The sequence below is a fragment of the Pongo pygmaeus genome, chromosome 5 (genome assembly GCF_028885625.2).
Source record: "Pongo pygmaeus isolate AG05252 chromosome 5, NHGRI_mPonPyg2-v2.0_pri, whole genome shotgun sequence".
Taxonomy (NCBI): domain Eukaryota; kingdom Metazoa; phylum Chordata; class Mammalia; order Primates; family Hominidae; genus Pongo; species Pongo pygmaeus.
In genome coordinates, this window is record NC_072378.2 from 109,035,771 (window position 1) to 109,050,714 (window position 14,944).

Genomic DNA, 14,944 nt, shown 5'->3' on the forward strand with positions numbered 1-14,944 from the left:
TCATGTCTGCACATGGTGCCTGGAATAGCATGCTGTAGGAATGGAGACATCATTTGCTATGCTGAGGAAGGAGAACAAAAAAAAGAAAGCAGACAAGTAATGTAGTTGAGCCAATGAATCAATCAAGCTTGGAACTGCCAACCTCCAGACTTATTATGTGAAATAATAAACTTATTGTTAAATTTTCAATCTATTTATTACTCAATTGGATAGCAACTAGATACTGCAACTCCAACTGTAACTCTAACAGCTATAAATGTGCATCCTACCCAACAATGAAAGTTTCATTTCTCCTGGAGGTGGGCGGGTAATAATCACTTTACTAAATGAAAGCCTCCACCACCCCACTTACCAAAGATAAGTATTTTGTTGCTTATTCTAAATTTTCTATATTAAGCCAATTTATTTTCAGACAATATTGATTGCTGGCAAACTTATGAAAATGACCAAATGACCATTCTTGGAAAAGTACTTGGCTATTCTGGATAGGCCTCAAAATCTTTTGATACATATGTGCTCTCATATTTTCCTCCTTAATTACATGTATCATCAAGACTATAGTTCACCAGTAGACTATATTAGTAAAGTGGGCCAGTATTAATACTCCCATTCCTTTGTTTAGAGAATCAAGAGTATCAAAAGGTGTAATTCTTCTTTTTAAAGTTTCTTTAAAAACCCAGTATAAAGCCTTGGATGAGAATAGAAAACCTTCTTCAAAAGCAGGAAACAACTCTTATTGATCTTCAAGTCCCAAGTACAGTGCCTGCCTGGCCCAGAATATTTCTCAAAAATGTGAATACATTTAAACATGCTGATGTGGAATCAATAAATTGACAACCGGGGTATAAACAAAAGATGCTATCTCCCAATGTGTCCATTTTTTTTTTTTTAACAGATTTAGCTACTTGGAATTGAATTCATTCTACCACCTTGTCATCATTTCTCCCTTGCCAACTATAGCCCTCTGAGCTGACCTATAGCAATTAAGGGCTTTCAGGAGCAGCTGCAGAAATTGCATATGCACCACAGCTTTTGCTGCTTTACTAATGAATAACAGAAAGCATTATGGAGTGCTACATTTGAATTAATATTTGCTTTCTCATGTGAGGCTGATGCTAAAATGGTAGGCAGTGAAGCTGGAGAGGTAAGTGAAAGCCAGATAATGCTGCGTACTATGTGACATTAAGAAGTTTAAATTCAATTGTATTCTAAAGGGCTTTTGCCAGTAAAGTTACATAGATTTTCATTTTAGATAAATGGCTCTACAGCTATGTGAAGGATAGATATAAAAGTGGAGGGCGAGTTTAATCTGGAGAAGGAGACATAGCAGTGACAGAACTAGAACAGTGGTATCAGGGGCAGAAATTCATTTAGGAGCTATTTCTACTTGGATGTCTCATAGGCAACTTAAACTCAACATGTCTAAAACAGCAGTCATTTTTCCCCTAAATTGACCCCCTGCCACTCCTTTGTCTCAGAAAACAATTGCACAATTCACCAAGTACCTCAAGCCAAAAACTTTAGAGCCATGCTTAATTTTGTTATTTTCCTCATCTTCTAAATCCAACTAAATACTATATCCTGTGGTTTCTAACTCCTTGATATCTACCAGACCCATTTTAATTTTTTCCACTCCCTCCTGCCCTACCTCACATCCTAGTCCACCATCACTTTTGTCATAGGCTAGTAGGACAACCTCCTAATTGATGTCACACATCCACTTTTGACCATGGAAATCCATTCTCTAGAGTGATCCTTCTGACACACTATCAATCACTACACTACCTTGCTCAAAATCCCCCAGTGGCTTCCATTATTTCTATGATAAAGTCCACAACCCTTAAATAGCCTATAAGCCCCTCTGGGATCTGGTTTCTGCCTAGTAATAGCAGGCATACCTAACATTAACTGAGCATTTCTTATATGCTAGGCACTGTGCTATGCTTTGCAAACATCATTTATTTTATTCTCACAGCAACATTGTGAGGCAGGAACCATAAGCATCATGCTCATTTTGCAGATGAGGAAACTGAATCAAGGAGAGATTATGTAACTTTTTCAAAGTTGTAGAGCTAATAAAGTACAGTCCCACACTGCGTAACATTTCAGCTGATGACAGACCCCCATATGCAACAGTGACCTCATAAGATTACACACTTGACCCTTGAACAACAAGGGGGTTAGGGGGCCAACCCTCCACACAGTTGAAAATCTGTGTTTAACTTTTGACTCCCTCCAAACTTAGCCAACAATAGCCTACTGTTGACTGGAAACCTTACTGATAATATAAACAGTCAATTAACAAACATTTTGTATGTTATACATATTATATACTGTATTCTTACAATAAAATAAGCTAGAGAAAAGAAAATGTTATTAAGAAAATCATAATGAAGAGATCATATATTTACCATTCATTAAGTGGACGTGAATCATTATAAGATCTTCATTCTTATGGTCTTCACTCTGAGTACACTGAGGAGGAGGATCAAGAGGAAGGGTTGGTCTTGTTATCTCAGGGGTGACAGAGGTGGAATAGGCGGAAGGAGAGGCAGAAGAGGCAGGCACACTCAAGTGTAACTTTTGTTTGTTTGTTTGAAACAGGGTTTTGATCTGTCACTAGAGGGCTAGAGGGCAATGAGACAATCACAGCTCACTGCAACCTCGAACTCTTGGGCTCAAGCGATCCTCCTGCCTTAGCCTCCTGAGTAGCTGGTACTACAGGTGTGCTCCACTGCACCCAGCTAATTTTTTTTTCTTAACTTTTTGTAGAGATGGGTCTTGCTATGTTGTTCAGGCTGGTCTCCAACTCCTGACCTCAGGAGATCTTTCCACCTCAGCCTTCCAAAGTGCTGGGATTATAGGTGTGAGCCACTCCACCCAACTTAGTATAACTTCTATTGAAAAAATAATCTTCCTATAAGTGGACTCACGCAGTTCAAACCTATGCTGTTCAAGGGTCAATTGTAATTCTACATTATTACTCTACCTTTTCTAAGTTTAGATACACAAACACTTACCATTGCATTACAATTGCCAAAGTGTATTCAGTACAGTGACACGCTGTACGGGTTTGTAGCCTAGAAACAACAGGCTATATACCACATAGCCTAGGTGTGTAGTATCTAGGTTTGTGTGATTTCACCCTATGATGTTCACACAAATATGATACCACCTAACGATGCATTTCTCAGAGTGTATCACCGTCATTAAGTGACACATGACAGTATCAGAGCCAGGTCTGCCAAACTCCAGAGTATGTCTTCTTAAGCTATTCACGCCACCCTCAAACTGTCTGCCCCAGCCATATTGCATTACTTTCGGCTCCTAGAACTCATCTGCTCTCCTTGTCATGAGGCCTTCATACATACCGTTCCCTATGTCCGGAATGTCCCCTCACAAATCTCACCTTTACATGGATAATATTTATTCATTTATCATGTCTCTGCTTAAATGTCATTGCCTCAGGAAAGCTTTCCCTTACTATCTAAAATTAAATTTTATATTTGTTTACTTCTTTATGGTCTGTTTCCCTTTGGTATGATGTCAAAATTGTTACCACTGGTCCTCAGTTCTCAGAATGACATTCAGCAGGAGTTCAATAAACATTTGTTGCATAACTGCAAGCATAAATGAATGATGCTGGGGTGGAAACTCCCTAAACTGAAAACTTCATCTATTCAGACTACTGATGAAAAACAGAAAGAAAGAAAGAATAAATTTGTTCATCCACTGGATATTTATTTAGTAGCTTCCAGGTCCCAGCCAGTACTCTTAAGAACTCACAGCCTTCCTATGGGAGACAGACACTTAAGCATGTGCTTATAACACAATGTAAGTAAATTGCCTGTTATAATTGTACAATAGATGCAGAGATGGAAAAAAGGAGTATAAGTCTATAGGGAAACTTCCCAGGAAATTCTTGAGTCCTTTTGCAGGATGAAAGAGTCTTGAAATATATATCGCATAGTCTACGTATTCCACTTATGAAAGGGAGAGGAACATCTACTAATATATACCAGAGTACTTTACATCTCATTTAATTCCCACAAGAGCTCTGTGTTGTTATTCCCATTTTACAGATGTGGAAATCCAAGCTAAGAAAGGTCAAGGAATTTGCCCAAGGTTACAGGCAAGGACATTAGTAAAGGAGTGGAATTTGAGCCCAACTCTGACTCCAGTACCCATTTATTTATCATTATATTGAAATCCTTTGATACTATGCTCCCCAGAGCCTGCTTACTTTTATTTTCAATATAACTCTTAACACGACTGGTTATCTGGTTTCCCATTCTAATATAAATTAAGCAGCAAAATGAAAGATCAGGAAGAGACCAAAGTCAAGTATCCTGACGGCAAAGGAAAGATCAGAAAAACTACAAAAATTACACACAAAAATATAAAAACTAATGGATCATATAGTCAGTCCTCCACCCTTTGCTGCACAACAATAGTTGATATGCATAATGATCACCCCATTATGGACAAAAATGGTTGTTATCGTCACTACAGTCTAGAAGATAGAGAAATAACTTTTTGTGTTTCAAAGGGTAAACTTCAGTTACCTAGTATATTAATTCCTCTCTGGTAACTCTGAATTGTAACAATTGTTTCCAAAGTGTTAGTGAGAAGAAATATCCCAAGATCTTAAATAGAGTCTTCATTTTGTGGATATTATTTTTCTGTTGCTTTAAACTAAATTCAAGCCAGTATATAAAAACTGTCAATTTTAACTTACATAGTTACCCAAGTATATTTTAAATTTTAAAAACCTCTCATACAGGACTTTGGACAACACACGTGGATTGAGAAATGTAAAGATTGACAAGCATATATAAGGTGTTACTGAATATTCTCAATATCTAAAAACTTAAAAAAAAAGTCTTCTAAGACACCTTGTAATAAAACAGGATAAATTATGAACGAAATGGAGGAAAAACTATAATATTTTTAACCTGCTGCACTCATATCTTAAATAGCTACACATGTGAAAAACACAATTCAGGTAAACACAGAGAAAGCTGGTTGAGCAATTTGCCATAAAAGTGTTTCTATCAAATACCCCACCTGGGTCCACCTTTTCAACATGAAGATGTTAGCTTCTTTTAAGATAGGTTTTTATTATTTTATATAATTCTCTTCTTGAAAAAAGAGAGGTTGCATTTAGAGAACACATCCTGGTTTGTTTTGTTTTTAAAAATAAGAGAAAATTGTTCCACTAATTATCTTGAACAGGCTGACTAGGAAACATTTAATATCCTTTATCATTTTAGAGGCTTTTAAATGTGAGCCTTTCCACTCAGAACACTGTGACAATGTGAAAAAACACACTGGCTACATTTCCCAACAACATGTAAAAAGAAATACAAGGAAAAACAAGTATTTACTTGGAATTAACTGTAGTGTTCATATATTCTTCCAGGAGCAAAGCAGTTTCTGCCTAAAACTCTCTAGAAAAACACTACTTGTTTACTTACAGAACACTCTATTTAAAGATGTCAACTCATAATCAAACTTTACATAACAACCTAATAGAAACAAACACAACGTGAATAATGGCAAGTAAAATTTAACTGTACTAGGGAGATAGTTGTATTTAAAATGCTCTTCCTTACCTGGATGCTCTTCAGAATAAACTCACTTTTCTCTCTCACATCTTTGAAGGGACACCTCTTAGAAAGCATAAGCAGATGAGCAAGTAGCTTATTCAACCCATCCGAAGACTCGGTATTTGAAAGCCCGTCTGATGGACGATGAGGTGTTTCTTTCACCGAACGAAGATACTCGGTTTTCCTCAAAATGGTTTGCCTAATGTTTTCCAGTGCTGTCTCCCTAGTAGTTGAATCTCTACTGCAGAGTCCATCCCATCTCACTTCATTCTCTCCTTCAGCCATGACAATAGTTTTTCCTTTGCGGTCTTCAGTTACCTTTCAGCATGCCCCAAAAAATCACTTTGTATTTTTAAAATGAAAAATGTAAAAATAAAATCAGAGAAATCAAATCGTCATGAAAACACACATCTGGGTGACATTTAGAACCACTGGTGCCTTCAGCCGATCTACAAGCTAGATCACCCTCTCACCCTCTCCTTGTACACGAAAGGGCAGTCTTCTTTCTGGAAAAACAAAGTTGGAAAGTTGCAACCTTGCAGCGCTGGCTTTGGTGGGCAGAGAATTTCGGGGAAGCGTTCTCCTCCGTCTCGCGGGGTCAGTGGATATCCTCACGTTGTGGAGCTGTCAAATCCGTGCTCTGCCCCAAAAGGCTGGTAACACTTGAACGCCCTCCAGCCATTCGGGGCTTTTTTGTCTGTGCAGCCACCAGGTTCTCTCCGGCGTTCCCACCCCGCCCCTTCTCCGACACCAGTCCCCGCCCTCCGCAGCTCCTCCCAGCGCCTCAGCAGCCGGCCGGGCGCCGGCAGGGAATGCTCGCCGAACCCTGGCCCACTGGCCGCAGCGGCCGGAGGCTTGGGCGCTGTCGGAGGGCTACAGTCTCGGGCAGCCGCAGTCTCGGCAGGCGGCGGTGAAAAAAAGCGTCCCCAGCCCCGCCAATTCGGGATCCCAAGGAAGACGCTACTTCTCCGATCCCTGCGCCCTCGCCCACCACCGCCGAGCCAGAGGACACAAGGCGGCCCTGGCAATCCTCGAGCGCCAGGCTGGGCCGCGGAGCTGGCGGGGCGGCGGGGCCCGAGGCGCAAAGCCCGCCCTTCGCCCAGCCCCATCGGTGGGGATCAGCCCAGAGGGCGGGAGCAGGGAGGGGAGACGGGGTCCTCACCCCCAGCCCCTCCCCTTTCTCCGCCCGGCACAAACCAGGAGCCGCCCCGGCCCCAGCGCCTTCTTCCCCGCCCAGGCAGACGCGACCCGCCGAGGCAAAGCCATAGGAAAAAGCCCCGCCCTCTGGCAGGCTACCTCCGGACCCCAAGTGCGCCGCGCGCGGCTGCCAGCCGCTGCCGGCTGCTACGCATGCGTGACTGCGAACTGGGCCAAGCCCCTCCGGAGGCGCTAAGCTTGCGCCCTGAGGCAGTTTCCGTTCCCGGACGTTTGGAGTCTGTCCTGGAGAAGGGGAAGGAAAAAGTAAGACGTAGAAGTACACTGAGACTTCGTCACACATAAAACAAGCACGACAAAGAAAGAGGGCGCGAAGGGACTCCTGGAAGAAATTGAGTCTGCATTTAAGATCACCCTAAAAGTAGTGACGGCCTCTTTATTATTCCAAACCCCAGATTTAAGTCGGTAGGACGTCTTCGCGTTGACTTGTGGGGAATGTAGTTTTGATGCTGCCGGCGCGTTTTGTTTGCGACAGAAACTACAACCCCCAGGGGCCACCGCGACGTTGCCTGTGGGTGCCCGCGAACCAACGGTTAGCGGTGGCAGGGGCTGACTGAGAGCGTCTGCTTGGTAAGCAGTGTAAGCTGGGTTGTCACCTTTCCTTGACAGAGTTTTTCCTTCCTCCATTTCCTCTGGGATTTTGGAGACAAAGCCATCTAGGGTGGCCTCCCTTAGTCCAAGGACTTTTTCCAGTGACTTGCGTGGGAAAGACTAGTCCAGCTGCCCAAGCGCGGGGTGTGGTGGGTGAGGCGAGGATTTGGGATCCTGATCCCAAGGGTCGCAGGGAGCGGCCTAAGTAAGGCCAAGAAGGAAGGATGCTGTGGAAACTGGAGCTTCGCACTGCAGCCTCTGCTTCCACCCTTTTCTGTGGGCACACGCGGGTGGATTTGGGATCTCTGCGCGTTTGCACCTTTGTTTGCCTTTGCTTAGGGATGTTCTGGGCTTTATTTGCTCAGTCAAATGAAATCCTAGGCAGGGCTTTGAAAGCAAGTTGTCAAATCCATCTCCTAAAAGAATCCCCAGTATTCCTAGATAGGAATTCTTGCAGGCTTTAAGGATACCGCATGAAAAAGAAAGCAAAACCGTAAAAGTCTCCAAAACTTAGTCGACTTTTTCAAGAGATTCAGTCATTTGCTTAAAATTAGTTTGCTTTTAAAAAGTTATTATTTGAGAAAAATCGAGGTTTGAACGGCCATCAGTGGACTGATAATCGGTGTAGATTTTAATTCTTTACATTGCAGAATTGCATTGCACTAAATTCTAAAAATTTCATCTTGCTAGGCACTGAGTATACAACAATGAAAAAGACAGTTTTACTAGTTAGAGGAACTAGTTGTTAGACATACAGTTACAGTAATATATGATATCACTGGGATGTCTAGAAGGAGATGACTTAGCCCAATCTTGGAAAGTCAGGGAAATCTTTATCCCAGGGGAAATGAAGACCAAAAGAACAGCATATGTTAAGGCCCAGAGTGAGAGATATGGTACTTTCAGGAAACGTCGGTAAGCCAAATAATGCATACTTGGCGGTGTGGGGTGGGAAGGGAAGGGTGCTTTTTGTGTATTGATGTACTTTGAAGCTACAAAGAGACAGGTATTGTGAATTCTTTACATCGTTTCTGTAAGTGAGCTATTTTTGAATAGATGCATAGTTCTGATGAATTGGTCTAATTTCAAAAGCCTTGTTACATTCTAACACTTCTAGTTTGAATCTGAATTTTAAAAAGGGAATAACTTATGAGTGTGATTGGAAAAGCAAAACAAAAACCATTCCATTTTCATCTCCTTTTTGGGATCTTCATCCTCTATCCAGCCCATAAAGGGTCGGGTAGTTTCTTAAGGCTGGGTGCCTTTTTATGCCGTAGTTAAATATGATCTCATGTATACCCATGGCTTCACCAACACCTATGACTCGCAAATGAATAGCTCCATTCAGCTTCACCTCTCAGCTTTCACAATATCTCTTGGATATTTCTTCTTGGATATCTCAAAAGCATCTCAAACTCAACATACCTAAAACCAAATGCATAGTTATCTCTTATGAATCTAATTCTTTTTCAGTGTTCCTTATTTAAGCAAAGGACTCTACTATCCATCTACTTTTGACAATTTGAGAGCTAAACATTATTCTTTATTTCTTCTTGCCCTTCATACTTCTATGGACAAATTATTACGAAGTTCTGCCAACCTTATCTCCCAAAATATCCTTCAAATATATTTTTCTCTCCACCTGTCTTCAAACTGCGATAATCTCTCAAGACCACTACAGTAGCAATTATTCACAATGGCCTTCCTCCATTAGTTCTCCATTGTAGCTGCCAGAATGATTTTTTGAAACTGCAGATCTGATCAGATTTTCTCTTGGTTAAAACTATTCAATGGTGTCCTACTACTGTTAAAGACAAAACTCCTTTATAAAGCCTGACATCATCTGGTACTCTTTCAGACTAACTTCATATACTGCTCTCCAGATCAGCCATACAGACCATTTTTCAGTCATTGGTTCTCATATTCCATTTCACCCATGCATTTTCTCAACAAATCTCTGTTGAGTCCCTTTTATATAACAGGACATTGAAGATACAGCATTGACCACAATATATAAAAATTCCTACCGTCATAGAGCTTGCATTCTACTGAGGAGAGATAGTAAATAAATATGTAAAACACTTAGTAAATGAAATGACAAATACAGTGGAGAATAAAACAACTGGGAAGGGGAATGGGGAGTGCCAGGATGTGAGAGACAAGGTTCACTTTTAAATAAGGTGGTTAGAAAAGACCTAATCCAGAAGGGGACAATTGAGGAGATATGAAGTAGGGGAGGGAATAAACCATTTAGATGCCTGGGCTAATAGCATTCTAATGAAGAGAATTAGTGCAAAGGCCTTGGGCGGGAGCCTGAGTGCACATTTGAGAAATAGCAAGAAGGCTAGTGTGGCTGGAGCACAAAGAGTACAAAGAGGAGAATAACAGGTCGCAGAGAAGGGAAGTAATGGTAGGAGAACATGTAGGTGACTGAAAGGACTAACATTTTTAATTGGGTTGGGAAAGCATTGGAGAGTTTTGGGCAGATGAGGGCATGATCTGACTTTTTAAAAATGACTACTTTTCTCTCTCTCTCTCTCTCTCTTTCTCTCTCTCTCTCTCTCTGTCTAGATGGAGTTTTGCTCTTGTTGCCCAGGCTGGAGTGCAATAGCACAATCTTGGCTCACTGTAACCTCCACCTCCCAAGTTTAAGTGATTCTTCATCCTCGGCCTCCCAAGTAGCTGGGATTACAGGCATGCACCACCATACCTGGCTAATTTTGTATTTTTAGTAGAGACAGCGTTTCACCATGTTGGTCAGGCTGGTCTTGAATTCCTGACCTCAGGTGATCCACCCACTTCAGCCTCGCAAAGTGCTGGATTACAGGTGTGAGCCACCATGCCTGGCCTCTTTCTTTTTTCCTGAGACAGAGTCTCACTATGTCACCCAGGCTGGAGTGTAGTCATAGCTCACTGCATCCTTGAACTCCTGGGCTCAAGTAATCCTCCCACCTCAGTCTCCCAGGTAGTTGGGACTACAGGCACGTGCCAACAAAGCCCAGCTAATTTTGTGTTTTTTCCTTTTTTTTTTTTTTAACTGAAATTACATAAAAGTGGAGATAATTTTTGTCTTTTTGTAGAGACAGGGTCTCACTGTGTTGTCCAGGCTGGTCTTGAACTCCTCAAGTGATTGCCTCAAGTGATCCTCCTGCCTCAGCCTCCCAAAGTGCTGGGATTAGAGGCATAAGCCACCGCAACTGGCCTGAAGTGAATATTGTTTTAAATTGTGTTGAGCATAGACCATAGGGAAGCAAGGGTGGAAGCAGAGAGACTGGTTAGGAAACTAAAGTAATAATCCATGTGAGAGAATCTGGATACATTTTGATAGTATAGCCAACAGATTTTGCTGACAGATTGTGTGAGAGTAAGAGTCAAAAATGGCTTCAAAGTTTCTAACCTGAGTAACTAGAATGGAGGAAGTGCCATTTACTGTTATGGGAAAGTCTGCAGATTTGTGAATGGGAGAGAGAGGAAAGGTTGGTATTTTAGCTTGGCCATGTTAAGTTTGAGATGCCTCTATGAAATTCACATTGAGATGTGGAGGTAGAGGAGGCAGTTGAATAAATGAGTCCAGAAGTGAGGAGAAAGATCTGGCAATAGATATAATTTTGGATTTTATAGTAGTGTTTTGATAGCAGTTGATATCACCAAAAGTGATATTCTATGGAGTTTGGGTGGATTTGGAGTTCTCTGCAAAGGTGACTGTGAAGGAGCAGCCAGTGAACAGACGAAAACCCACTGTTCAGTAGGTGTTCTAGAAGCAAAATGAAGAAAGTAATTAAGGAGGAAGGAAAAATAAGTTATGTTAAATGTTGCTGTAGGTCAAATGAGATGAGGATTCATAATTGACCAGTACATTTAGCAACATGGAGGTCATTGGGATCTTGATAAGAAACTTTTGGTAGAGTAAAGGGTACAAAAGCCAGATGGGTACTTTTATTTATTTTTATTTTATTTATTTATTTATTTATTTTGAGAAGGAGTTTTTGCTCTTGTCGCCCAGGCTGGAGTGCAGTGGCGCTATCTCGGCTCACCGCAAACTCTCCCTCCCAGGTTCAAGTGATTCTCCTGCCTCAGCCTCCTGAGTAGCTGGGACTACAGACACCCGCCACCGTGCCTGGCTAATTTTTGTATTTTTAGTACAGACAGGGTTTCACCATGTTGGGCAGAACGGTCTTGATCTCTTGACCTCGTGATCCGCCCGCCTCGGCCTCCCAAAGTGCTGGGATTACAGGTGTGAGCCACTGCGCCCAACAATGGGTACTTTTATTTAGTAGAGTATGGGAGACTGTGAGTATGGATGCAGCACTCTTTTACTGTGTTCTTTGTCCAGATTGTTCTAGCCTGTCTTTGACTCCTCTTCCTGCAGGTCTTTGCTCAAATAATCATTTTCTCAGAGGTGTCCCTGATCTAATTAAATACTCTTCTTGTAAATAGACCTATTGCACCGTAAACCTTGAGTTGCTCTTATGTTACAAATTAGTTTTGCAGTTGTGCCGTGATTTGATTAAAGTGTGTTTATTTCAGTAGAGTTTAAGCACACAAGAGGAACTACTGTGCTTGTTTTTGTTGATCATCTTATCTCTACCTCTGAGTACAGTGCCTGGTACCTAGTACAAACTTAATAAATGTGTGACGCAAGAATAAAGGAATGAATGAATGGAAGAATGGTATAATGCCACAGAACTTTCAAAGGTATGGCATATTTATCTATCATTTACAAAAACACAAAGTAATTAATGGATGGACGAGGGTACATTATAATAAAAACATTTTAGAAAGTTCGTTGTAAAAAAAACAAAGCTGGGCACAGTGGCTTATGCCTATAATCCTAGCACTTTGGGAGACTGAGGCAGGCCGATCACTTGAGATCAGGAGTTTGAGACCAGCTCGGCCAACATGGTGAAACCCCGTCTCTACTGAAAATACAAAAATTAGCCAGGCATGGTGGTGGGCGCCTGTAATTCCAGCTACTCGGGAGGCTGAGGCAAGAGAATCACTTGAACCCAGGAGGCAGAGGTTGCAGTGAGCTGAGATTGTTCCACTGCACTCTAGCCTGGGTGACAGAGTGAGATTGTCTCAAAAAAAAAAAAAAAAAAAAAAAAAGAAGAAAGAAAAAAAGTTTACCGAATCTGTAGCTTAGGAAATGTAATTACTGGTCACATAAAATTTTATTAAATGTGATACAGTTTCACATTGTTTAATTCAGAGTTCTTATATTCATAATGTCTGCCTTTTGGCTGGGCATGGTGGCTCACACCTGTAATCCCAGACTTTGGGAGGCTGAGGCAGGCAGATCACCTGAGGTCAGAAGTTCGAGACCATCCTGGCCAACATGGTGAAACTCCATCTCTAAATTAGCCGGGCATGATGGTGCACACCTCTAGTCCCAACTACTCAGGAGGCTGAGGCAGGAGAATCACCTGAGCCCGGGAGGCGGAGGTTGCGGTGAGCCAAGATTGCACCACTGCACTCCAGTCTGGGCCACAGAGTATGACTCTATCTTAGGAAAAAAAAAAAAAAAAAAAAGTCTGCCTTTTTTGCTGCAACATATCAATAGATGTTATGGAATTTAGAAGAACTTCTTTAGATCAGTAAATTTTCACAGTTACATTTTGGAAGAGTAATTAATTAGGGAACTGGTATTGAGAGGTTTTGCTAACTTTGGTCATGGACCATGGAATCATGCAGTATGTTGCCTTTTAGACTGGCTCCTTTACTTAGCAATGTGCATTTATAGTTATTTTATGTCTTTATATGTATGGCTTGAGAGCTCATTTGTTTTTATCACTGAAAAATAATCCATTGTATGGATATATCGCAGTTTGCTTATTCACCTTTTGAAGGACATCTTAGTTGCTTCCAGTTTTTATCAATTATGAATAAAGTGTCCTAAAAATTTATGTGCAGGCTTTTTCTGGGCATAAGTTTTTAACTCGTTTAGGAATATGATTGCTGGATCTCAGGTGACCCTATGTTTAGCTTTGTAAGAAACTCGCAGCTTTTTTTCTTTTTTTTTTGAGACGGAGTCTTGCTCTTTTGCCCAGGCTGGACTGCAGTGGCGCTATCTCGGCTCACTGCAAGCTCCACTCCTGGGTTCATGCCATTCTCCTGCCCCAGCCTCCTGAGTAGCTGGGATTACAGGTGCCCGCCACCGCGCCCGGCTAATTTTTTGTGTTTTTAGTAGAGACAGGGTTTCACCATGTTAGCCAAGATGGTCTTGATCTGCTGATCTCGTGATCCGCCCGCCTCGGCCTCCCAAAGTGCTGGGATTACAGGCGTGAGCCACCGCGCCCAGCCACACAGCTGTTTTTCAAAGCAGCGCCCAGCCACACAGCTGTTTTTCAAAGCAGCAGTACCATTTTCTATTTCCCACCAATGAATGAGAGTTCCTGTTGCGCCCCACCTTTGCCAGGATTTGGTGGTATCAGTGTTTTGGACTTTAGCTGTTCTAATAGGTATGTAATGATATCTCATTATTGTTTTAATTGGTGATTCCCCAATGACATATGTTGAGCATCTTTTCATATGCCTATTGCTGCCTGTGTATCATGTTTGGTGAGGTGTCTTTTCAGATCTTTTGTCCATTTTAAAATTATTATTACTGTTGAGTGTTTTTGTTTTTTAGAGGCAGGGTCTCGCTACGTCACCCAGGTTGGAGTGCAGTGGTACTTTCATAGATCACTGTAACCTCAAACCCCTTGGCTCAAGCAGTCCTGCCTCAGCCTCCGAAGTAGCTAGAACTACAGGCATGCACCTCCATGCCCAGCTTACTATTGAGTTTTAAGAGTGCTTTGTATATTTTGGACACACAAGTCCTATATCAGACCTGCATTTTGCAAATATTTCCTCCAAGTCTGTGGCTTGTCTTTTCATTCTCTTAATAATGTCTTTTGCAACGCAGAAATTTTTAATTTTAGTGAAGTCAGCTTTCATGTATCATGCTTTTGGTGTTGTAGCTAAAAAGTCATTGCCATACCCAGGGTCATTTAGATTTTCTCCTGTCTTCCAGAACTTTTATAGCTTTGTGTTTTGCATATAGGTTTATGATCCATTTTTTAGTTTTTTTTTTTTTGTAAAAGGTATAAGGTCTGTGCCTAGATTTATATTTTTATTAATAAAGTTTCTGCTGGTTCTGAAATTATTATTTTGATCAATAATATTAAAAGGTGAAAAACTTTTTTAAAAGACCATTATACTGAGTCTGTACAACTATATTGGTGCCATTCTTCAAAACTGTTCCTTGAGAGAGACACCTGAAGTCAGCCTAAAGATGAGGCCAGGGAGAACTTTATCTGGAACGTATCAGGAAACCGGACTAACGGTTTCATTTTAGTTATCTGTTGTTAGCATGTGCAGTTTGCTGAGTGCTGTAAGTGAAAATTGTTAGGAAGACTTTCTACAATTAAGAATATTATTCTCCAATTGAATTACCTTGTTGCTTGTCTACATTGCTGGTTTTTGTTTTTGTTTTTTGCTACTTTTTTGCCTAGTCTTAAAAGGTTGCAAAAATCAACCTGTGATTTTTC

At 41.3% G+C, this 14,944-nt stretch overlaps 2 protein-coding genes across 6 annotated transcripts in view; one reads left to right on the forward strand and one right to left on the reverse strand.

The window, feature by feature from the left end:
- The window catches only part of SESN1 (sestrin 1), a 105,878-nt gene extending 99,186 nt beyond the window's left edge, over positions 1–6,692 (reverse strand). Inside the window, exon 1 of the mRNA XM_054490022.2 lies at positions 5,616–6,692. Coding sequence (XP_054345997.1) covers positions 5,616–5,894 — 279 coding nt within the window. The 5' untranslated portion in view covers positions 5,895–6,692. The remainder of the gene's footprint in view (positions 1–5,615) is intronic.
- A 128-nt stretch (positions 6,693–6,820) lies between these two features.
- The window catches only part of CEP57L1 (centrosomal protein 57 like 1), a 74,265-nt gene continuing 66,141 nt past the window's right edge, over positions 6,821–14,944 (forward strand). For 2 of the 5 annotated variants that reach the window (XM_054490027.2, XM_054490026.2), the window contains exon 1: positions 6,821–7,070. In XM_054490027.2, coding sequence (XP_054346002.2) covers positions 6,960–7,070 — 111 coding nt within the window. In that variant the 5' untranslated portion in view covers positions 6,821–6,959. Of the gene's footprint in view, positions 7,071–7,095; positions 7,395–12,015; positions 12,111–14,944 lie in introns of those variants that run through there. The other 3 variants (XM_063667059.1, XM_063667058.1, XM_063667060.1) reach the window with 3 other exon arrangements.